General features: G+C 43.4%; 1 protein-coding gene across 2 annotated transcripts in view; it reads right to left on the bottom strand.

Moving 5' to 3' along the window:
• Positions 1–1,090: 1,090 nt before the first annotated feature.
• The window catches only part of GAPVD1 (GTPase activating protein and VPS9 domains 1), a 22,570-nt gene continuing 623 nt past the window's right edge, over positions 1,091–23,037 (bottom strand). Inside the window, exons 2-26 of one of the 2 annotated variants that reach the window (XM_031057201.1) lie at positions 22,212–23,037; positions 20,955–21,041; positions 19,704–19,838; positions 19,398–19,587; positions 18,419–18,499; positions 17,458–17,618; positions 16,540–16,669; positions 15,663–15,788; positions 14,662–14,835; positions 14,211–14,351; positions 13,473–13,607; positions 12,791–12,910; positions 12,265–12,342; positions 11,758–12,131; positions 11,163–11,250; positions 10,706–10,786; positions 9,923–10,045; positions 9,316–9,445; positions 8,822–8,931; positions 8,051–8,210; positions 7,564–7,751; positions 6,675–6,888; positions 6,052–6,124; positions 5,465–5,662; positions 1,091–4,772 (exon numbers count right to left, since the gene is read on the bottom strand). The exon at positions 22,212–23,037 is cut by the window's right edge and continues 12 nt beyond it. In XM_031057201.1, coding sequence (XP_030913061.1) covers positions 4,632–4,772; positions 5,465–5,662; positions 6,052–6,124; positions 6,675–6,888; positions 7,564–7,751; positions 8,051–8,210; positions 8,822–8,931; positions 9,316–9,445; positions 9,923–10,045; positions 10,706–10,786; positions 11,163–11,250; positions 11,758–12,131; positions 12,265–12,342; positions 12,791–12,910; positions 13,473–13,607; positions 14,211–14,351; positions 14,662–14,835; positions 15,663–15,788; positions 16,540–16,669; positions 17,458–17,618; positions 18,419–18,499; positions 19,398–19,587; positions 19,704–19,838; positions 20,955–21,041; positions 22,212–23,037 — 4,264 coding nt within the window. In that variant the 3' untranslated portion in view covers positions 1,091–4,631. The remainder of the gene's footprint in view (positions 4,773–5,464; positions 5,663–6,051; positions 6,125–6,674; positions 6,889–7,563; positions 7,752–8,050; positions 8,211–8,821; positions 8,932–9,315; positions 9,446–9,922; positions 10,046–10,705; positions 10,787–11,162; positions 11,251–11,757; positions 12,132–12,264; positions 12,343–12,790; positions 12,911–13,472; positions 13,608–14,210; positions 14,352–14,661; positions 14,836–15,662; positions 15,789–16,539; positions 16,670–17,457; positions 17,619–18,418; positions 18,500–19,397; positions 19,588–19,703; positions 19,839–20,954; positions 21,042–22,211) is intronic. The other variant, XM_014307146.2, reaches the window with a different exon arrangement.

Raw genomic sequence — 23,037 nt, forward strand, 5'->3', positions numbered from 1 at the left:
GAGACTTTTTAGTTCATGGATCATTGACCTGATGGGCTGTAACAGCTCCGACAGAGGCTGCACACCCCTGTGCTTAACCACCCTCAGGAGCAGGCAGCTCACGGGGCCACGTGGAGCAGCCTCTCCAAACCCACGCCCCCAGTGCAGGCTGCCAAGGGCTCTGGGGCCACTGGAAGCCCTCCTGGTAGCATGGCCATGGAGGAGAGGCCGTGGCAGGAGGCCCAGGAGCCCAGGAGAAAAGGCCAGCACACCCCAGGATCCCTCGAGTGCCACGGGACAGAACCAGGATGCACAGGACCAGGTCACCTCCCAGGCTCTGCAGGCTGCAGATCCCCACTCTGACAGCAACTTCCAGGTATATGATTTAATGAAAGGCACAATAAGAAGTGAAACAATTAGAATTTCTGCCTCATTATCATGGTAATCTTATCAGTCGGATAATGAGGTATTAATGGAGATTTAATGTGCCTCTCATAACAGAATCCCTTGGAGAAAACACATAAGGAAATTGCTGTAAATCCACTTAATGATGGAAAGGTCCCCAAACACCATATTCCAGAGGATGAAAAATGCTGGATGCAGATGAGAGAGAATCAAGGTCAATAACGCTGCGGGGACCGAGCTCAGGCAGCGCCGGCCCCGCCCGGCACCGGGCGCAAGGCAGCCGAAGAAACCCTCCTGTCTCGCCAGGAGAAATCAGCACTTCCTAAGAAGAAAGACGCCAACCATAAGACTTTTGGACTTGACCACTCTCAGCAAGGCATCAAGCAGCAGCCAGCAGAGGGACAGGCACAGTCCTGCTGCAGGCAGAGCTATTTCTCTCCTCCCAAGCCAGAACAGCCAAGCTGCAGATTCAAAAGAATAACTGAAGAGCTCTGCGTTAAGCAATCAGTGCAGCAGAACTTCCTCTCCCCTTTACTGGATTTTGGTTCTTTTTTGCCAGTGTCCCCTCCCTGTGTGTGTGAGGACGGAGCAGAGCAGCAATGCCCAGAGCAAACCACACAGAGTTAGTGGGAAGTGCTCACACCTGCACGGCCATCCCAGCACAACTGCTGATGGCACTGGAACAAGGCAGAAACATCAAAGCCAGGCGGTTAAACTGCTCTCCTTTTAATCAGTTTTTACAGAATAATACATTAATAATCACGTTAAGAGACAAGATGGGGTTCCTGTATACAAGATTGTGCAAGCTCGTTAATTTAGATTTATAAAGGCTTTACCAAAGAGGAGAGGCAGTACAAAGCTTTTCAATAGAGGTAAAGCACAATCAAAAGGTACAGAACACACACTACTAACTGAGCAGAGGTTAATTCTCAAGTAGTACAGGCTCAACCACGTCCCCAGCTGTACCCAGACACGAGCATCCTTCCCCCTGTCCCACTGCCTGCGCTGCTCCAGCTCTGCAGGCACACTGCCTCACCCATGCCAACACACAGCTCTGCTGCCAGCAGCTCTGCCCCTCTCCTACCCCCTTCCCCCACCCCATTCCCACGGCAGTGAGTTCTCCAATTCTGTGAGAATTTGGCTCAACAGAACAAGAACATTTCCAAGCAATACAAACCAACTCTGTGCTCACCAGACTCACCCACAGGAAACAGCATCATGTTCGTGGCTTTTTTTCCTGAAGTTTATGGCAGTTACATTCAGCATTTGGTAGTAAAAGGTCTTCAAAACAAAAACTTTTAAACTCAAATCCTTGATAGGCCAGACACATTCTGATTCTCCTTAAAGAGGATTTTAAAAAGGTTTAAAGAGAAATCTCACTTAGGAGCACAAAGGAATCTCCTAGAGATTCCTTTCCCAGCGCTTTCCTTTCCCTCCTCTGCCCAAAAAGGAAACCAGCACCTCTGCTGCATTCCCAGGCACAGACATGCCATTGTCTAACGTGGCAGCTCCTCAGAACGTGCCAAGATCAGTCCTGAGACAATGACCAAGCCTGAAGTCCACTCTGTGACCTGGTACCAAGGACCCTGCCCTGCTCCACTTTGCCCAAAATGCTCCATTCCTCCTCCAGTGGCTCAAGTAATTAAATTCACAGAAAGCACCGAGATTACAGCAACAGGCCCGTGGCTGGCACCTTTTGGCAGCAGCTCTGCTACTTTTGGTCCTTTATGCAGTGTCTTTCCACCTTGGCTATTGCACATCAAACCTAACAACATCACTTCCTAGACACGGAATTTAGCATTTTAAAACAAAACATTATGGGACGCAAGGGAAAACAGTAAAAGGACATTACAGGCAGGTTTTTAATTCTTTGGAAAGCCTAATTCTCTAACTACACCTATCAAGACTAATAAAGGACCTTCAGAGTAGGCTGGAAAAAAGAAGCAAAGGACCATCTTGCAACAAAAACTCTCAGCTCACCTGGGGCTCACTGAAACACCTACTGGTTTTAAAATAACTAAGTAACATTTTAAAAAAAGACTCCAGTTCTTTTAAGTATTTTTCTATGCAGAGAAACCAAGTGATAAAAGCTGTGAAGGAAATGGTTCTTGCCCCTTCCATAAAGGAGAGTGAAAGCCCTGATGGTGCTGACCAGGTGAGCCAGGCCAGCACAGAGGGGCAGCACAGGGGTGATCCCCACTCCCGGTGTCCTTGTGCCTTCCTCAGGGATCCCACAAATACTCTCCTCAACCAACACCCAAACTGCAGAACTTTCACACATCAGTCTTAACATCTCGGATATTCAAGTAATAATTACATATTACAGGACACTTCAATAGAAATGGATTTATATTGCTTTTTGATATGATCTGGCCATATCTTCAAGGGCATGTTTGTGCTTTGCTGCAGGGCTGTGCTTGCAATATTGAATTACATGTTCAGCACCAAAAACCCATCAAGGCTAAATAACCAGAATATTGCAATGCTACACAGACTGAGACACCGAGTAAGGCAGATCAGAAGAATTCTGTTTTGACTGAGTATTGCTCCTCCACACAACTGCGTCTCTAATAGAGGAGAAAGACTATAGAGAAAAGGAAAAGGTTACTATCCTACCTTCTCACCTGGGATCAGTTTGGCAAAACTGCTCGACTGAGCTATATCTGAGAGCCCTAAAAAGTGAGTTTCCTGATTATGCCTTGACAAGTAGCACAGCCAAATCAAGCACTCAATTCTTTACATAAATTGCTCTAATTCCAATTGACCACATGATTTTCCCAAGTACTAGTTGCTTACAGGTTTTAATCATCAAAATGCACACACACACAAAAATGAACCAATCGTGTTTTGAAAAGAATGTGAGAAAGATTTTGTTTTCTTTACCAATCACAGACACCAAGTCTTACCACATCCCTCTGTCAGAAGTGCAATGAACACTCTGGAAAGAGCAAGAAATTATACTGACATGAAAAAGTTCAGTGCTCACTGTTCTTTTTCAGTGCATTGAAGCTGAAAAAGAGCAGCGAGTGCTTATATACAGCCAACATGCCCCAGACCACTTCACTCATGAAAAACCCATATGGTGTTGTGCATAAAAACCTCCTTAAATTGATAACTGTAAGTTTAAGGGGAAGGCGGGGTGAGAAATCTATAAAACACCCTGAACTGATGTCATGATATGTTTCATAAAGAACAGTGTTATATTATTTTAAAATATTTTTTATGAACAGTAAAACTTGCACTGCTGCATAGCAGACAACACGAAGAACATTTAGTAAAAACATTCACTGAACCCCCTGGCATATGTATTTAATGTCACTAATCAAAATATATATTACAGCCCAAGGTTCTGTTAAGGATCTCTGTTTGGGGTTTGTACAGTATACACAATAGCTCAGAAAAAATATTACAGTAAGGTATTTTATTTCTCCATTTTATATTAGACTTTTCTATTGTAACTTACAGTCCCTCTCCTCTATATATCCAAACCTCTGTAACACCCTAATGCCCTAGCCAAGAAGTGTTCAGCTAGCTAATAAGCCCTATTATAAATTCCAGTTTTAGAAATTTCAGTAATTACATCTTAATAAATAGTTCAGTTTGCCCTTTTTAAATCTTAGCCTTTTGAGGAAGTCCTTTTGTCACCAAACATCGTAGATCACAACCTGTTAGAGGTCAGAGAGGCTTCTGCTTGTTTATTCAAAGGATAGTAAGTCCAAAGATACTTGCAATGCATTAAATATAGTTATATAATATTTACACTGTCCTCTCAGATTTTAAATTTAGGTGAAATATAACCAATAACTGATGTCAGCTACTACAAACGTTCAGTGTGGCTGGTGTTTTCTTAATAAAAGGTGTATTCAACTAGAAAGTTTACTACGTGGCTGCCCTGTTTCCTCTTGTTTCAGTTTTTCATTAGAAATTAAATGAAGTGAATTATTCATGTGAATAAGAATTCAGGAAGAAGGGTGGTGGAGAAAGCATGAAGAATTTTCTGAATGTTTTGAGATTCCAAAATACCTGAAAACTGTGGTCCCTTTTGCAGTGCCAGTATCTAGAGGGGAGGAAAACGCAACCCAAAGAGAAGAGGAAAATCTGTTAAATTAATTAGATTAGTAAAGGTGTGTTTTAAAATGCCTCAATTCTGTACAGTATTTTACAGGGAAAGTCTTTTCTTCAGCTTTTGCAGCTGTTGTACATTCTTAGAAACTCCTCTCCTGCTCAGTCTGCCTGTGCTGTGCGAGCTACTTGCGGTCATCGATAGTTTTGATGAACTCCACGGCTGCCGTGAACTGCATCCACCAGTAGGACTCCTCTCCAGACAGACAGTTGGCATAGAAACTGCTGATGTACTGCACAGTGGACAGCAGGCAAGGGGGGTTTGCCTGGGGTGGGAGAAGACAGAGATACAGCTTGTTTGCAAAGCCCAGCATCAACAAACACCGCCAGATACAGAACAGAAGCACGATTCCCTTTGTGCAGTGATCCTCATCCTACAGAGTGTGTAACCTGCCTGCAGGGTAGGGACTGTTTATCCTCACCAGCCCCACTTCACATGCTCAGAATGCATCAGGTTTGATCAAAGGAACATTTTTCCAACAAGGAAAAATGACTAGCAGGCCAAGAGAAAGAGGGGAAACGCTGCCACAATCTGTGAAGGTCATCAGGACCTCACACATGTAAAGCCTGTTGTTTCAGCATCTTACACGTCAGACCATTCTCCACTCATGTCAAAGAAGACCAGCAACACAACCCAAGTCAGTCCTGGTCTGCATCTTGGTCCTGAGGACAGCATGAAGCAGGCACAGATGACAGATGCTGTGGAAATACCTCAAACAAACTCTACTCCCCACACAGCATCTGCACGCCAATTTTCTTGGTTCCAAACGCAAAGCCTGCTTGGATTCAAAAACCATAACTCTGACCACATTTCTGACATTCCTATTCAAACCCTGCCGAATCAGATCTGGGTTTGAGCCTGGCCAGCTCCCCATGACCCACAGGCATTATCTCTCCTAAATTTGCTTGTTTATTACAGGGATTAACTGGGGTTTGTGATCTCTGCAAAAGAACTCACCTTTATGAGAACAAAGACGAGAACAGGAACAAAATCATCAGCCCCAGGCACGGAGTCCTCGTTGGCCAGGCTGAGCAGGTTCATGATGGTGGAGCACATCCTCAGGATACACTGCACCTTGTCCCGGGGCGTTTTGTAGGCGCTGATGGTGCGGATCTCGGACTGCGCTGACGGCCACGGCGCCTCGCGCAGGTACACCTGGGGAACCAACCAAACCAGCCCTCCTTGGGCAAGCTCTGCTGGGCAGAGCAGCTCAGCCACCACAGGCTCACAGGTGTTGGAGAAATGGGTAGATTTAATGCAAGGTGAATTCAAACTGAAAGAGGGGAGATTCAAGTTACAGATATGGAAGAAATTCTTCCCTGTGAGGATGGTGAGGCCCTGGCACAGGTTGCCCAGAGAAGCTGCAGTTGGGTACAGTCACAGCATGGATACAGTGTCATTTCCTGAAGGATTATTCAGCTGTCACAGGCAGCAAAGCAACCCTTCTAAGTGTAAAACAGAACAATCCTCTCCTCATCCTAAACCCAGCCCAAACCCCAACACACATATTACAGAAGCAAAGGAAAAGGGAAAAGAGTTGTTACCTCTGGTATCTGAAGTGCCTTGTGGTTTGCAGTCACTACTTTGGATAACCTCTGTATGTGCTCATGAAGGACCCTGAAACACAAAAACACAAGAGTGAAAAGTAAGCAGCAGCCAGATACCTGAGGAATCTTCATGTTTGATAGGACAAGAAAGATCTTCAGGAATGTGGCCCTACAGATCGTGGACACCAGGTCAGCGAAGATGCAGAGAATTGTTCTGTACAGCCAAGAACAACCACACGTCCTCTAGAGCATCCCAACAGCATATGTTCTAAACCACAGGAACCCCAAATGCATGGAAAATACTGAGTGAAACCAGAAAATGGACCAGGTCCAGTCCTGAACCAGGTTTTGATCATTCTCTCAGCACACACACTTGCAGACCTGACAGTCTGTACCCCAAATCATCACACTTACAACTCTTTTTTTTCTGTTCTAGCAGTTTGTTGCAAACACATTTGCAGATGATGCTAAAGCACTTCCTCGTTCTTTTACAAAATGTTCTGAAGGAAAACATGAATTTGTGTGGCTGACTCAGACAAGTCTGTGGCAGGAGGGCTGTACAGCTTCCACTGCACCAAGTGCAAAAGAGAAAACAAGTCCTTTGGATTCCATTAACTTACTGGTCACGCAAAATATCTCCATCCTGATTAGGGTAGAAGGCAAGTTTGAAAATGCGATTCATCACACTGCGCTCGATGGCTAATTGTGCATCCTGGAGCTGCTCCTCACTGGCATTCTGCCAGATGGCATCCTGAGCCATAGCCCCGTACAGGAACTGCAGAAAATCCTCTACTTGGGCTGTTTTATCATCTGCTGCTGTGAGCTTCTGGAAATCTGATAAAAAGGGAGGAAGAGAAAGAACATTTGCTTAAGTAAAAAAATATTATTTCTGATACGTTCTTCAGGCACACTTAATGTGCAGCACTACATTCTCCAGGAGCAAGAACTGACTCCAAATTCGTTATGTGCTTCATTTAGTCAGATATGTGTACAGAGAACATAGAACCAGTTTGGTCTAAGTGGCTGTTTTGAGTTTCCTGGTGCCACTGTCTCTTATGCTGTGATATTTTTGAATCTTTGATTCACTTGCTTCACACTGTTACTATCCCCCATATCTTCTAAGGTGCAGCCATAGGTTCTGGACTAAGAACTGAACGCTGCAATTTATCTTATAACATCATGTATCAGTAGATATAAAATAATTCACAGTATTCATGCTTCTGCCATGGGGCAGATAATGTGATTTAGCACAACTTTTTTGACCAAGTAAGTCAAATTACCTTCATTCTCTCAGCCCATGAAAAATGCAGACAATTACCATAGCTTAGCTACCACAACATAGTGTAAATTCACAGTAATCTGTCTGTTTAGCCATTAATTCACCATCTGAAATTAAAATCATTTTAGGAATCTACTCCTCAGATCAAAAGACATTTTAAAACATTAACCCAAGTCAGCATCTAAATACAGAGTAAAGGAATATAAAAACTTTGTCTGCATTAATCTTACCTTGAATGAACTCCCTTATTTTCTTTTCCTTGCTCTCCAGCAGTAGCCTCACACAGACTGTAGTGAAGTATCTGTTGGCCACCTCTTTATCTCTGAGGACTCGCTGCAGGAGCCTCTCCAGGTGTGCCTGTGTGGTCTGCAGGCCTTGGCGGCAGCGCGTTAAATAAGCGATATATGGAGCTCTTTTCCTAAAGCACAGAGCTCTGTGTCAGATTCACAACAAACACAGAGGCTAACAGCTTTATAAACTAAACTGCTGAGTCAGACTGCAAAGGGTTCTTCCACTTGTTCCTCTTAAAACAAAACAATGCCTGAATTTGGAAGTTTGCCTCACATGGGTGAGACAACTGCATCCTTTTGTGGGGAAGCAGAGATGCAACAACCTGGTTTGGTAAAGTACAACTTAAACCAAAAGGGATCTTCCCAGCCTGCTGGTGAATAAAGACACGGAGTGGGAGCCCCTGCTGAGCAGCCCCTGCACAGGTACCTGTAGTCCTCGGCGATGGAGGCCAGCAGCTTGCGGCAGGTGCGGTTGTCGAAGCGGCTCACGCAGCGCATCGTCTCCTGCAGCTGCGCCATCAGGTTCTTGTCCTGCAGGTTGATGGCTTCAGCCAGCTGAACTTTCAAGAAGCACACAATTTCATTATCTAATAAAGAACAAAGGAAAAACATTAAGGAAAAGAAACGTAGGCACAATGAAAATAAATTATCTTTGAATAGGGGAAACACATTAATGGTTTAAAACAAAACTTCTGTACATTAGGGAATAAATGTTATTTTAGAACAATTTAAGAAGCCTTTTTGAATTTTCCAGCTGCCAGAGGAGAAGCCTCCATATCACTATCTTATCTAGCTTTTAGAACCATTCTGAAATGTGAAGAGGACCCCCATAAGGTGACATATTCACCTGTCTGCAAATAAACCCAGAGTGAATGAAAGGATACAACACAACACATTTATACTAAGTCAACATAAATCATTCAAGTGGTACAACTCCCAACAGCACATGTATTTTCAGAGTCTATTCTATAGCTTCAGGCTCTAACCTGCACTGTATCTGTGATACTTCATTACAAAAAAATCTTAGAGCAGGCTGAGATGGCAGTTTGCCTGTGGAGTAAGAATGAAAACATTCTGGGGGCAAAAGGCAGCCTGTGCCCTCAATATTTATGGCAAAGAGAAGGGACCATAAATGGTGCAGTACAAGCGCTATTACACAGGGACAAGGAGAGACACACACAGTGCAAAGAGCCTGTACCTTCAGGGTCTGTGTGGTCTGGGAGACCATTCCTTGTTGAATGTGTCAGCATCGGGAGGGCAACAGAATCTGCTGAACAAAGAGCCAATCTCAATTTCTTCTTTGCATCCCTTAAAGAGGAAAAATATTTTCTTAACACAGTTGATGAGAGGTCTGCTTCTTCAATAAGAAATCTTTACTTTCTTTTTTATTTAATACTGCCTAGAAGTTATTTAACATAATTTTAATATACAGCATTGTCAAGACTTTAGAATATCAGTTCTTTTGATACAGCACAATTTTCAAAGGGATTTTCTTAAACACTGAATTGCTCTGTCCTCTCTGGTTACAAACATCCCTCCACCAGTGGAAATACGACAGTCTCAGATACTTAAAACTAAAAGCACTTCAAAGTTTACCATGAATCTGTATTAAGATTCTTGCAGGAACCTGTCACACAGCTTCAGCTTTTAATTCTACTTTGTGGTTAAGATGAGACCTAGAAATGTCTTTACCTATAGGAGAAAGCAGAACCTTGTGGCTGTGCTACTTGGCTCGCAGAGTCTGGGAGGTCGTCTGCAGACATGTTCTGCAAAGCCTCATCCCGTGGGGAGTCGTGCATGCTCTCACCATCCCCAATCGCCTCTGTGGAAACCAAAAACACACTGCACCTCAACAGAGGAGTCAAGAAGAAACCAGACTAATTTTCTGCTCATTATTCTAAGGTCAGGGAGAGAATGGGGATGGCAAACAAATCAGCTTGCTCTGGATATATGAAAAAATGCACATTAAAACATACAACCTAGAAGCTCCTAAGAAGAAACTGCAAAAGTTTTGGAAGGCACTTCTTCAGTGCCATTTAAAACAAAACAAAAAACTGGTAGGAGATGTGCTATCAACACCCAGCTCCCTCAATGGCAATACAAAAGAGCTGTCCTTGGGAATACTGATTTAATTCCCAGCATCTGAGGGACTGTCCCACAGCTTATTTGACAAAACATTCCTTGTTCAGAGCTCACATTGTTCAGCTGCTAATGCTAACATTGTCTAGAATACTGAAGTGTTTTTATCTTTAAGGAGCAGAAGCTATGTTGGTGGTGATTACAAAAGCCAGGTTCTCACCTGCACTGTCGTAGTTCACGATGGCTCCTTCACTGGGACTGGTTCTCTTGATTGCATTCCTGTATTTGTCCAGAATGTCCTCAGCAGCTTGTGCCTGTGCACTGAGCCTTGGGCTGGGATCATCTGAAAGGACCATAAAAAACAACAGGAGTCACCCTGGTGTTGGGCCAGCTGAAAGCAAATACAAAAACTTAAGCCTACACATTTGGACTCTGTTTTTAGCCAGATCAAACAAAGAGGTGCTTGTGTCTCATGCAGACCAAATTCAAATGTATTAATAAAGTCTGAAGCAAATCAGAAAACAAACAGTACAATCAAAGTGAACAAATGAAGTCAGATCCTGAGCAGATCCTCAGAACATTTATACTGCGTCCACAAATGGTTCTTGGGTATTTGAAGACTTCTAGAAAGGATCAGGCAAACAGAAAACGAAACATCCAGGTTCAAACCATGTTTAATTTAACACTTAAGTAACTATTACAGGACTGTGTGTACAGCTATCCTCACAGCTCAGCTGTGACAAGGACAGGAGCTCTATAATGAGGGTGGGGGAAAAGTGAGGACTTGAGTTGAGAATCCACTACATGCCCAGACAGACATGTGACAACTTAAAAACAGCCTTCAAGGCAGGAAATCTTTATCCATTTTCTTATTCAAAATGTCAGCTCTGAACATGAACTACAACAGCATGTACCTGTCTGTCAATAGCTACCTGGTGGGCACTCTGGAGCTCCAGGAGGCACACTCTGAGAGAAAATTACTATGATGATGTTATTCACATACCTTGAAGCGTTGCATATCTGTCAGGCACCATGTCATCTTTGTCTTTTTCTTGTTTTTCTTTCTTCCTAAATGGAATAGGGGCTGAAAATGCAAGGTACCTCATCAAAGACTACTCTGAGATAATGGCCAAATAGCAGAAACTTCAAGGAAGGGGCTAATGCAGAAAATGTTCATTAAATCAACTTCCATAAAAGCATAAGCTTATCCATGGGGTAGAGCAGAACTGTGCTGTCATCACCTACAGCCAGCTCCACCTTTAACACACATGAGGTCAGGCAGAACAGTTTTGCCTTCCAGGTACAGCACACTCTAGGGAGTTACTAGCCAAGGGAGTCAGGTAGCTTCCCATTTTTATTTACATATTTATTTATACTTTAACCTTAAAGGTGACTAAAGAGATAATAAAGGCAGTGTGAACTCTGACTGAAGGACCAAACCCAGACAGACATGATCCTACCTTTGGGCATGGCAGACACAAAACGTTTCCTCCACCAGGGCTTGTTCCTGTCAGACTTCTCATCATCACTGTCTTTCCGTTCCTCAATCTGCAGAAGGGCAGAGTCTACATTTGAGCATTTACCAAATCAAGTGTAAAGAGAAAATTTCTCCTTCACATCAGCTTTTGCTACACTGACTGTAAAAACAGAACTACAGCAGAGCACAAAGAGCAGATTAAGTCAGAAATATCTCTCCTAAAGAAGACATCCCGAAAATGCAAACCCATAGCCACAAAGAACCTTAGTTTCACTTATTTCTTTTTTAAAGAAAATTAATTTTCAGGCTGCTGTAGCAGTTTAACACTACAATGAATCTGTTTCTGAAGTACCACCAGTAAACCTCATCCAGTAAATTTAAGAAAAACCAGATCCATTTAAGCCACTCTGAACATCTTCAGCTTTATCTTTTAAAACATTACTGGCCAACATTTAAAGGATAACAAAAGTGTGTTGTAATTCCTTAGCTAAAGACATTTAATTCCAACTTTCTGGCATTAGATGTGTAGTTAAAGTGGGCATGAGAGACAAAAATAAAATGGTAAATGGAAGCCTCACCTCTCCCCTGGAGGAGTCCTTGCTGGGAGATGAAGATGAGGACTGAGAGGCGGCCGCCAGCGCCGCTGCCCCGGCGCTGCTGGAGGCCATGGGCAGCTCCCTGTCCTCGTTGCCAGCCCGTCTGTTCCAGCCAGGATCACTCATGGGCCTCCTGCCCGAGGACACGATGTCGGAGCTCCTGCTGCGCACCAGCCTCTCGGGGTACGAGTGTCTCTGCTTGAAGGCCTCCAGCTCTGCCGGCACCAGAGCGTGGCAGCCAAAGTTGGGCAGCCGGGCCTCGTTGCCTCCCACAGCTCCCTCCAGGATGGGGGGGTCTGGAGGTGGGTGAGAGGGTCTTGCATAGTGCACTTTAGGCCTTACTACAGCTGACACACCTGTGGTCACAAGCAGAAAACAAGCCACACATATTTCTTTCAATATTATTCCAGATTACCTGATTACCTGTGACTAACATAGAAGCACTGAAAATGCCTGTTTTTAAAACAAAGCTTCATCTTTATAACTCACCCTCATTTGAGGACAGAGGGTCAAACAATGCAAGCAAAGAATCTGTCTGAGAAGGAGGAGATGTCAACTGACTGGCTCCTGAAATACAGAGAGAACAAAGGTAGTGTCATGCCAAAACTGCCTCCGACACGACAGACACTGCAAAAACAGACTTCTGCAATAAAAGTTTACAAAATTTATACTGCAAAGTATTTGTAAAGATATTCTGTATGGAAAGATCTCTGTAGTACCTTGAAATGATCAGAGAGTTACATCACAGAAAATGGGGAATTCTTGAGGAGCAGCCCAGTCCAAAATGCCAGAGGACAGTCAATGTAATCAAACTGAATTAGGGATCTTAGATCTAGTACTCAAGCTCTAGTACAGCAAAGCACTGGAGCCTCTTTGTCAAACAAATACAGCACTGGCAAATAAGGAAAATATTAAGCTTAGTCACTAGCACTTTGAAATCGGGAAGAAATTGTAAAATTCAAGGATTCCATAAATGTCACTTGTTTTTATCAGAGATTCCAGATAAGTAACTTACCATGGGCTGTTTCATCCATGTCAGGACTTGTTACAGAATCTTTGCCCCCAAAGTCAGAGCTACATTCAGACCTGAGATCCTCAATCTTGTTAGGAATATCTTCAGATGTTGCACTAATACCTTACACATAAACAAAAGAAGCATCTGTAATAGTCTTTCAAAGAGCAAGGAAGCAAAATACTGAGGCTGTTAAAATGTTTGGTGGACAGTGAGTAATCAAGTTCCAACTCACAGTAGCACCTACAGACATTACAAATTTCTATACTCATAAAACAACAGTTTGGTTTTGCTCTACATCTTCAAAAGTGTTACCATAGCCATGAATAGACTCAGACAAGAGGCATTAGAAAGACACTCCACTCTTATATACTTTGAAGAAAATGAAGAACCAGAGCTATGATTTATTTAAATAAAACAAGTTGTTTTAAACACGAGAAAGTTTGGAGTTTCTTCCAAAGCAACACTCCTCTGCTAACCACTGCTATTGCAGCACAGGGCATCCACCTCTCTGCTGCCTTTTTTATTTCTTCTGTGAGGTGAACAAAGAATCACAGCTTTGAAAATTCCAGAACAAGTGCAGGAAATTGTTTTATGAGTGAAGTGATGTTTAAATAAAGCCCGAGCAGCAAAGCGAGTGCTGCCCACGCTGTGATGGAGCAGCACTGTCAGACAGTTCACACACCTGACACAACGCTCAGGCCGGGGGTGCTGGGCCGAGAGCTGACCTCCCTCACATCTGTGTCATCAGACGTGCTACCCAGCCCAGAGCAGCTCTCCAGCTCCTGGAGCCTCTCCTCCTGTTTTAAATCTGGAGCCTCTACAAAAGGGAGACAAAGGACAGCAGAGAGAGAAAGTATCATTACCCAATGCCATGCTCCCTAAACATTCACAAGCAGAAGGAAGGGGTGGGGGGTGACTTAGCGTATCAAGTTTTTAGGGAACTCAACCATTTCAGCAAGTGCTTTCTTATATCCTTTGATACAGAAGGCAGGACTCTGCACAGACAGCAATGCTCTGTCTGCACAGGCATGCCAAGGAGTGTCTGTTTTAATTGTTGTATGTCTTAGACAACAGGACAGAGTCACATCTTCACTAACCAAAGTAAACCGTGGTCCTGGATAGCTCCTACCACAGGGAAGGAAAGCAAGCAGAAGTTTGCTCTGAAAACCCTTCTCTTCCCCTTCAGACCTTAAGAATTTCTTGGGTAATAGAAGTCTCTCCCAATGCTTTCCATCTTCGTTCTGCCTAGGAGCATTTTGTCTTTTTAATCATGGAAGTATTTGCAAAAACTAACTTAAGCCTAGGACAGTAATTTCTTGAAGAAAGAGGAAGAGGAAGAGGCTGCTGTTTTGCATTCTATGCCTCTGGAAGAGTCTTAGAATCATGCTAAAGAAATACGCAAAAACTGCCCGATTCTGACCTGAATCACTTGGTAATACTTCCACACTCCACGCCTCACTTGTGGTTTCTGATATGGTTGAACCTGTGCAGGGATCAAGCAACACGGATCCTGAACCTGGCAAACACAGCAAGCTGCCTAGCATGTTCTCTGCAGCTGCACCTGCAAAAGTAAAGCCGGAGCGTATGGCTAGAGCTGGGCTGGGGCAGTCAGCTCTAGAGAGAAAAGGAAGAACACCTCTTAAGTGTCCTTGGTAAAGCAATCAGGAAACACAGCGTTGAAAAGAAACCAGTAACTAAGCACAGTCCAGGTCATGCACACAAAAATCCTCCTAGAGCAAATCTCCAGTTGAATCTGTGGAAATGCCCCTGTTGAGGAAGGGAGGAGGATGAGGAGGAGGAGGATGAGGAGGAGGGCTCTGCAGCCTTGGGCTCCAGAGCAGCACAGGACCTACCCAGAGCACACCCGTTACCTGCGATCTCCTGCAGCCGGTCCTCGTCGATGTTGGGGTCAAAGTCACTTCCCAAGACATCTGTGCTCCAGGTTTCACTCACAGTTTCTGAAATGTCTCTGTCATCAGTCAAACCCATCATGTCACGGATTTCAAACTTACGGAGCTTGTCATCCAGGTTATCCTGAGTTGTGGCTGTGGAAAAAGAAACGGTTCTTGATTTTCTGAAAGGCTTCTCCAATTATTTCAGATTGAAAGCCTGTAAGAGTACATTAGGAAAAAAATCCCAAACAAACAGCCCCCTGATTCTGTCAGGTAAGGCAGTGGGTAAAGGAAGGCCTGTAAAGCACTATTACACTACTCAGAAAATGCTGCCTGAAAAAAAAAAAAGAGACATAAAAAGAAAAATCTGGAAGTACACATGGTAATCTATCAACTAAATTGACAGAAAAAATAAATGAAATGTAGTGTTACAAAGACACTGACACAATTCCTGTAGAGGAACAGGATCACAGAAAAGCTGAGGGCTCCAGGGATCATTCCAGCCCAAACTCCCTGCCCTGGTCAAGGACACCAGGTTGCTCATGATCATGTCCAGTTGTACTTTGGGCATCTCTAGGCTACAGACACCACAACCTCCAGGCAACCTGTTCTGTGTTTGACAAACGGACATTAAAGAGAAAATTGTCCAGATACTTCCAGACTACTCCAATCCAGATCACCCTATTCCTGAAGGGAAGAGCTTGATATCAAGCAAAACTTTACAGTTTCCTATAAAGGACTTAAGTTTCAAAATTCCAGGCAACTTTCTTTTCCTAACAACAGACTACAAAGAATATTTTTTTGGGGATAAATAAAACACCAAACCAAACCAAAACCACAAATAAATACAAGAGCGATTGCACAAGGAAAATGTCTACTCTTTTCTTCCTTGAATTCGTCAGTTTTGCAGCCTCTCTCCACAAAGGCTTTGGCTTTAGCGTGTCCAGCAGCCGAGGCCCTGGGAGGAGAGGGGCACCTGCCTTGCTCGTGCTCCAGCAGCTGCAGAGCCTCCACGCCGTTGCTGCCCGAGGGGCCCGCGCCCAGCTCCGACACCGACTCCCCCTCCAGGTCCAGGGAGGACACCGAGTTGGAGCGATTGGAAGGGCCTGGGAACACAGATTTACTTTAGAACTCATTTGAATAACAGCCCCTAAATATACAGCATTAACAACTGAGGACACAAAACTCACCAGAAAAATGAAATGAAGTAGCAGTTCCAACTCAAAATACTGAATCTCACCACTACTGTACCTAGCTGGAACTCAAAAGCCAATAAAGTCTTTGTCTTTAACTTATTTGCTTGTTCATGAATTTGTTTTCTTATTTTGAGGAGACAGAGCAAAAATGAAGTTATGGAAGTTATACAAAATAATGCAAAAGTGATGTGTCCAAACCTCTTCCATCCCACAGACATCTGTGTTTTGTTATGTCTGAGGTTCATATAAAGGAGTTGTGCAGAAGCTATTCTGAGATATGTAACAGCTAATTAGAATGCGATGAAAAAAAAGTTTGAGACGTTCAAGTTCAGAGCTAAGTTAGATTATCTTAATAACTAGTACTGCACATAAGTTTAAAACAAAAAAACCCAAAAACCCCTCTATTTTCTCTTTTTAATCACACTTAGTCTTTTTCTTCCCAGCTCTCAGATTCAGTTATGCCTTTGTAGGTCAAAATTTAGCTCCAGGCTTTATTCTCTGAACAACTAAGAAAGAAGACAGGCTCTCAGAGTGAAATAGCACAGTTTTCAAAACAGCAAAGCCAAGATGCTGTATTTAACACTCCTTCCTTTTACAGTTAAGGGAAAAAAAAACAACAACAGAGCAACAAAACTTCTTCAAGACTTAAGCAGCCCTTCACCTTCAGATATTCCTTCCAGATTGTCACTGCAGAGGGAGAAGCGCAAGGTTTTGTCAGGTTTGCCGTGGAGCTTGTTCTCGTCGATGGGGACATCTCCCTGCCCGCCATCTGCAAGCTGCATGTTTAACACCTGCAGGGCGGCAGAGAGAAACAGCACTTCATTAAAATCATCTATTTTTTAGATAATTAAATAGCAAATAAAACATTGAAGACATGTTTTTGTACTGTTAATGGAACAATCAAATTTCTAACATTCTGTTAGAAAAAAGACAGCAACCTCCCAAGTCAGAGCCTGGGGAGAAAGCAAGGAACCGCCCCATGGACATTAGGAATGTCCTGATAACAAGGGAGCCACAGCTCCCTCATCAACCCCAGAGCAGAGCAGCGTGGAAAGGATCTGCACCAGGCTGCCAGAGGAGACAATCCCAACCACCAGACAGGGAGCAAAGCTGGAAGCAACAGCTGTGCTACAGCTGGAGAAGGAAAAGGCTGAACACCAGCCCTGCCCCAGGAACAGTCTGCAGGCCCTGATGGCACTGTGAGCTCAGCTCTGCCCTCACGAGAACCTGGGCCTGTGCCTTTCAAGAGCTGCCAAAAGCATCAGGATCAGTGCTCCAGTTCTGCCATTCACTGCGTCCCTGGACCCAAAGGACAGGGCATGCAGAGACACAGCACTTTTAGAATGCTCAGAAACAAGAGCCCAGGTTGCTCTTAAGCTTCTTAAGTGAGGGAACAAACCCACCTGCCAAAGGCCAGTTTGAAAGCTACAAGCCCCAAGCTCAGTAATACAGAGTAAGGATTTAAACTCCCATTCCAGCTTTATTACCAAACTTAGCTTTGCACCCTCCCTGCTGTGCTATTAGAGCAGACAGAGGCTGCATGGCTCAAAACATCTGAAATTTCATCATTTCTGGATACCTCATTTTCTGACATCATTCCCGGAGTAATCTGTGGACCTGTCCCCAAAGAAATCACCAGCACTTCTTCTGGCTGCACTTCTGGAATTGTCTCCTGGGAGGATCCTTCATGATCTCCATGCTGGTCCATTAGCATGTTTGATCTACTTCTGCTTCGAGTGGCTAAGAAAATATTTCAAAATATCCACATTAGAAAGCTTTTTCATTTGTTTAAGGAGGAAAAAAAGACAATACAATGGAAATACAGAACTGCAGTGTTTTAATTAGCAATACACGCTAAGTAAATTTTCAAAATCAAAATGTTATTAAACTTTTGAGAGATGGAATTGATGTTTAAACTTGAGTACTGCCCCGTGGAAAAGGAAATTTTCAACATAAAAGTTGAGAAGCAGAAAAACAAGGTACACTGTGACCTGTTTGCCAACAGCAATTCAGCCTATTCCAACCATAGAAAGACCTTTTATACATTATATGAGAAAGTTAAGTTTGTTACTAAAAAAAGGTCTAGGTTTCTGTGGTTTAAAACTCTAATTAATTTATTTAAAAGGCTTCTTCTCCTAAGAAGTAGGAAATCTTATTTTAACAGGTGTCTCAAACCCAGACACACAATACAACATCAGGTGGTTTGCTCTGATTATTTTTCCACTCTTATGTCCCCTTTTCAACTGGCCTCACATTCCCACATTTGGCTCCACAGAAGTAAAAACACCCACATGAAATTAAGGTTTCTAAGAATGGCAGCATGACACCAATTGCTACTTTATTTGACCCAAGGAAAACAAGGCAAGTGTGCAGAAGTGACAGCCAAATTCTGATTATCTGACCGAGGGGTTTTTAAAACCCACATGTACACAAAATGAGTTCATATACTGCAGAAATCTGCCAGGGTGGCCCAAAGGCATGCTGAGCGATGTGACATGAGTCAGAGTTGCACAGAAGAATGGAAAGAGGGCATTACCCACCAAAAGGGGTTACTAGAGTTATGTGAGCTGACAGATTGGTAGCAGAGGTATCCCAGGCAGTAATCGCTGCCAACTGCTGTCCTGGAGTTCGAAAGCATTAAAATGAAACAAAAGAAACAAAAACTTTGAGCAAAAGCTATTTTGTACCATAAAATAAATGCTGTAAAGTGCCACTACTTTAGAGGTGTAAGCCCAGAACCATGCAAGAGCAGAGTTAAACCAACATGGGACAGGTTTGTTTTGGGGGTGGTTTTTTAGGGTTTTTTGACACTTCTTGGCCTCTGTATATTTTCATCCTTTCACACACCAACAGCAAATCTCTCAAACAAAAATATCCCACATGGTCATATTCACATAAATATACACTGAAGAAGAGTACCACATTTCCTATTTTAAAAGAAAGTACTATTAATATGGAAAAAATCTAGACCCAGAAATCCTATTCAAAAAACAAAACCCAACCAATCTAAAATTGCATTCCAGAATACTGACAGTTGGAATTAGAGCAGGCAAGAGAAAGGACAAACCTTCTCTTCTCAGTACATACTCTGAAAGTCCTGCTCCTGCTTGTTCACCCTCCTGTCCATTTGTTCTCTAACAAAAGTGTTAAACTTAGTCTATCCCACTAATTAAATGCCTCTGCTTCCATCTTACTACTTTCCTAAGCAATTTTCCCCCTAGACCTGCTTCCCACCTTCAAACCTTCCCTTTATTGTCACTGCCAATCACCACCATTATGACTCCCAAACACTCCAGAAATTTTCTCCAGTTCAGGCTGGAGTGATGAAGGTCATTCACCACACTTGCATTAGACACTAAGGAAGTTACCTGGGTTTAAGAAAAATTCTTCACCATCTACATAGAAAAAGTAGGAACTGCAGGTGTAGGTGAAAAGTAAGCCCAAGAGATGACTGAGAAAATGGCACAGAAATGCCCGAGGTGTCAGAAACCAGGTGGGAGCTCCGCTTGCTCTCCTTACCTATGGGCAGTCGGTTTTTTTTGTTGGCTGGAGTAGTTGCAGGAGAAAGCTGGGGGGTGTTATACGGAGTCATTTCAAGGCTGCTGCTTTTCCCTGGTTTGTTCTGGGGTAAATTTGCCAGCAAATTTTCCAAAGCCATCCGATCTTCCTTGAGCTGATCACTTGACATCACATTCCGCATGAAGCCAACCTAAACACAGACAATGGTTTCGGTAAGAGCTGCAGTGCAAACCAGTCTGCTTTTGCCAAGGTGGGACAGGAGGGAGCAGGCTGGCAGTGGCCCTTTCCAGGAGCAGGAGGCATTACCAGGGCAGTGAGCTGGCTGTAGGTCATGTACACCACGGTGCGGCTCAGCCCCTCCAGCAGGTTCACGGCCGACATCGGCGGAGTCTCGACCGCGCGCCCGTCGATCACCACGTCCAGGAAAGCAGCAACACAGCTCTGAGAGACAGCAGACAGGAGGAATGAGACACCCTCCCTAGAGTTTGGAACGAAACTTATGACAGGAGTTAAGTAGCCTACAGAATAATTTAAGTTTCGCTTCCTACTTTCGAAATCTTGGGATAAAATGGCAGATATTTCAAGGTCACTGCGGAGCAAGCGAGGAAAGTGTGCAGTTACTTTTAACGTTTCCTTAATTCCTTTCCTGCATTCCAAAGTGTTACATACTTAAGTGTCCTCTTAAAATTTAAGGAGAAAAAATAATGACAATAAACAGGCCCTTCCCGAAGGATCTGCTGAGCACGGACTGAAAATGAAACAAAGAAGCAACAACGACATCACTTTCTAATCTGAGTGAAAATGTTACTTGTACAATAAATGTGTAGCTTTGTGTGGTGACTGTGTAACAACTAGAATTACCAAAACCTGGACAGATACAAGGTTACCAAGGATGCCAACAGACTTTTAAACACTTGACAATCTATCAGCTTCACTGTTGCTCTGATGAAGGTACCCGCTCTATGGCTACGGATGGATTCATACCAACAGGAAAAGCTGAATAAAAAAAGCAAAACTATGCAAAAAAGAAAGAGAAGTTACTTGCACTAGGAAATTACTTGGTGTAAGACAGATGTTATACTGAGGCTGTTTTCAGATCAAAGTGCTTTGTTAGGTTCAGTTGAAAAACCACAGACAGGAATTCAGTATTTCACAGAATCACAGAGAGGTTTGGGGTGGAAGAACCTTAAAGACCATCCAGTGCCAACCCCCATCACGGGCAGGGACACTTTCCACTAGACCAGGTTATTCCAAGCCCTGTCCAACCTGGCCTTGAACACTTACCATGCTCAGTTGAAAATACCATTTTATTCAATTTTTTAAAATATTTTCTTTTAAGAAATAACAGGTCAGAGTAGAAGCAAGAATTCCCAACCCTTAATTCTAGTATTCAAGATTTTTTTTTCCCAGCTTCATTCAGGATTTAATCTGCTTTTCATGACATGTAAATTGGAAATTTAATACTTAGTCAGTCCTTTGCAAAGTCTGAGAAAGGAGGCTGCAGAAGGATGATGACGTATTCACTAAGTCTTGCATTTTTTCAGCCTGGATTCTTACTTTGTCAAATTTAGCGAGGTTGCTCTTGGTACGTGGATCTCCCTCCTCAGAGCCTGTCATTGCCAGCTGCTGCAGAAGTCTTCCAACCTGAAATCAAAAAGAAGTACACAGAATAAGCCTTTCGTACCATGATGGACCTGATTATAAAAAATATTCAAAAAACCTCCTCCATTCTAAATCCTTTTTCATTTAATACTCCAAGGAATATTTCTGATTGAGTGGACAGAGATTTGTGCTTGCTTTCAGGGAAGAAAAAATGCAAGAAGCTTTAGGAAAAAAAAAAAAAAACAGCCATTGCCTTTAACAAGAAAATGTGCACACACAGTAGGCTGTGACCATCCATACTTCCCCCTCCCAGGAACAAAGCATGTTTTGTTTTTGCAACACGTCAGAATTGAGAGTTGAATCTAGGTCATCTAAACCTAGAGATTTTCAAAGGCTGCATATATTTTACTGAGGAGAAATAGCAGGAGGGCTAACCCTTATTTCAGAGCACATATCCCTTATTCATCTCCAACTGCAAAGCAACCCTTAATTTAAAGAGCTGCCAACTGCTCGGCTGCAGCACGTGAGCAGTGACACAGGAGAGGATTGCTGCTGGATTTTAGAGACACTGAGCAAACTCACCAGCATACTGCACGGTAAGGATCACTCCCTGCCCACTTTATAGACAGCAGTAAAAAGCAGGTTATGTTCCTCACGTGGAGGAACATCCTCAGTCAGACAAGTGCTGCTCCACACCTTCAGATGACTCCTCTATGTAACATCATTAAATTGTCCAAGTGTTTGCATAATGACAAAAGCTGGTCATGAGGGCTGGGGAATGCTCCAAGTAGAGCACCGGACATTACAAGGGGTTTTCAGCAAAGTATTTCATTATTTTTTGCAATACCTGGTATAATATTTAACATTTGCAAGAACAGCATAACATTGTTTTTCACACATTCCAGAATTCATCTTCTAGTCATTTTTATGCCTTAGCTTCCATCCCTTAAAACAGCTTTTATAAAGGATATTTGCAACTCTTCTAAGGGATACAGGAATATATGCTGTCAATTTTTTCAAGTCAGTATTTTAAGCTGACAGATAAACTTTGCAGCCTGACTTTTCAGCAACAATCAACAACAAATACTTCGTTAGCATTCATTTTATAAGTCGGAGAGACAGTACCTTCACTCGTACTGCAGTAGCATCAGTTCTAGAGGGAAGAAAAAAGCCATTTATGTATTTTTAAGACTGCCTTGCTGTGAATCATACCTGCATCAGATTAAATCTTGCCACCTCATTGATAGGAGCATCAGAAATGATGCCATACTGCTCCGGGTTGACGATGGCAGGGCAGATGAAGCAGGCCAGAAGGAGATCTGTGCACATGGCTCTGACCTCGCCAACCTCCAGCCTGTCCACACACGAGAGCGTTTTGTACATCTGCGACACAATCCACCTCAAGCTGTGGGGAAAACAGTACGTGTTTTGTTTGAGATAGCCGATGAATTTGTTGACCAGGGTCACCAGCTTGGCCTCATTGGAGTCAACCATCTCTTGGACTCTCTGCTTGAACTTTTCTGTGCCTTTCTCTCCAAATAACTTCTCTTGCTGTACTGGGGAGAATCTCTCAATTAACTTGTTTGCATCGGTTTCCAGGTGGTCTTCATCCTCAACCAGAAGCTGCATGATTGGCTCATGTAAGGTAGCAGTAAGAAAAAGTTTTGCAGAAAAGAGTCCTTCAGAGAAGAGCTTGAACAGGATGCTGAAGGCACAGGTGCCTCGCCTCAGCAGCCGCCTGGGGTTGTCGCTTTCCTTCAGTTCAAACTCGATCAGGTACCGGAGCACCTGCAGCAGGTAACTCTCGTCCTCCTGCATGATGCAGTTGCCATAGATGGAGGTGAAGACTGTGTGAATGACACTCTGGGTGTTGTCCTGGTTAAGCTTCTCTCCAGCAACCAGGCAGGACGCGATCAGCCTGGGGTTCTCTCTCAGTCTGTTCAGGAATTCTCCGTAAGCAGTCTCCTGGAATCCCAGCTGCTTGTACCCATCCACAAACTGCGTGTCCTCCAAGATTTTTGCGTGCTGGCAACATTCA

This window comes from Geospiza fortis, unplaced genomic scaffold (assembly GCF_000277835.1).
Source record: "Geospiza fortis unplaced genomic scaffold, GeoFor_1.0 scaffold27, whole genome shotgun sequence".
Classification (NCBI taxonomy): domain Eukaryota; kingdom Metazoa; phylum Chordata; class Aves; order Passeriformes; family Thraupidae; genus Geospiza; species Geospiza fortis.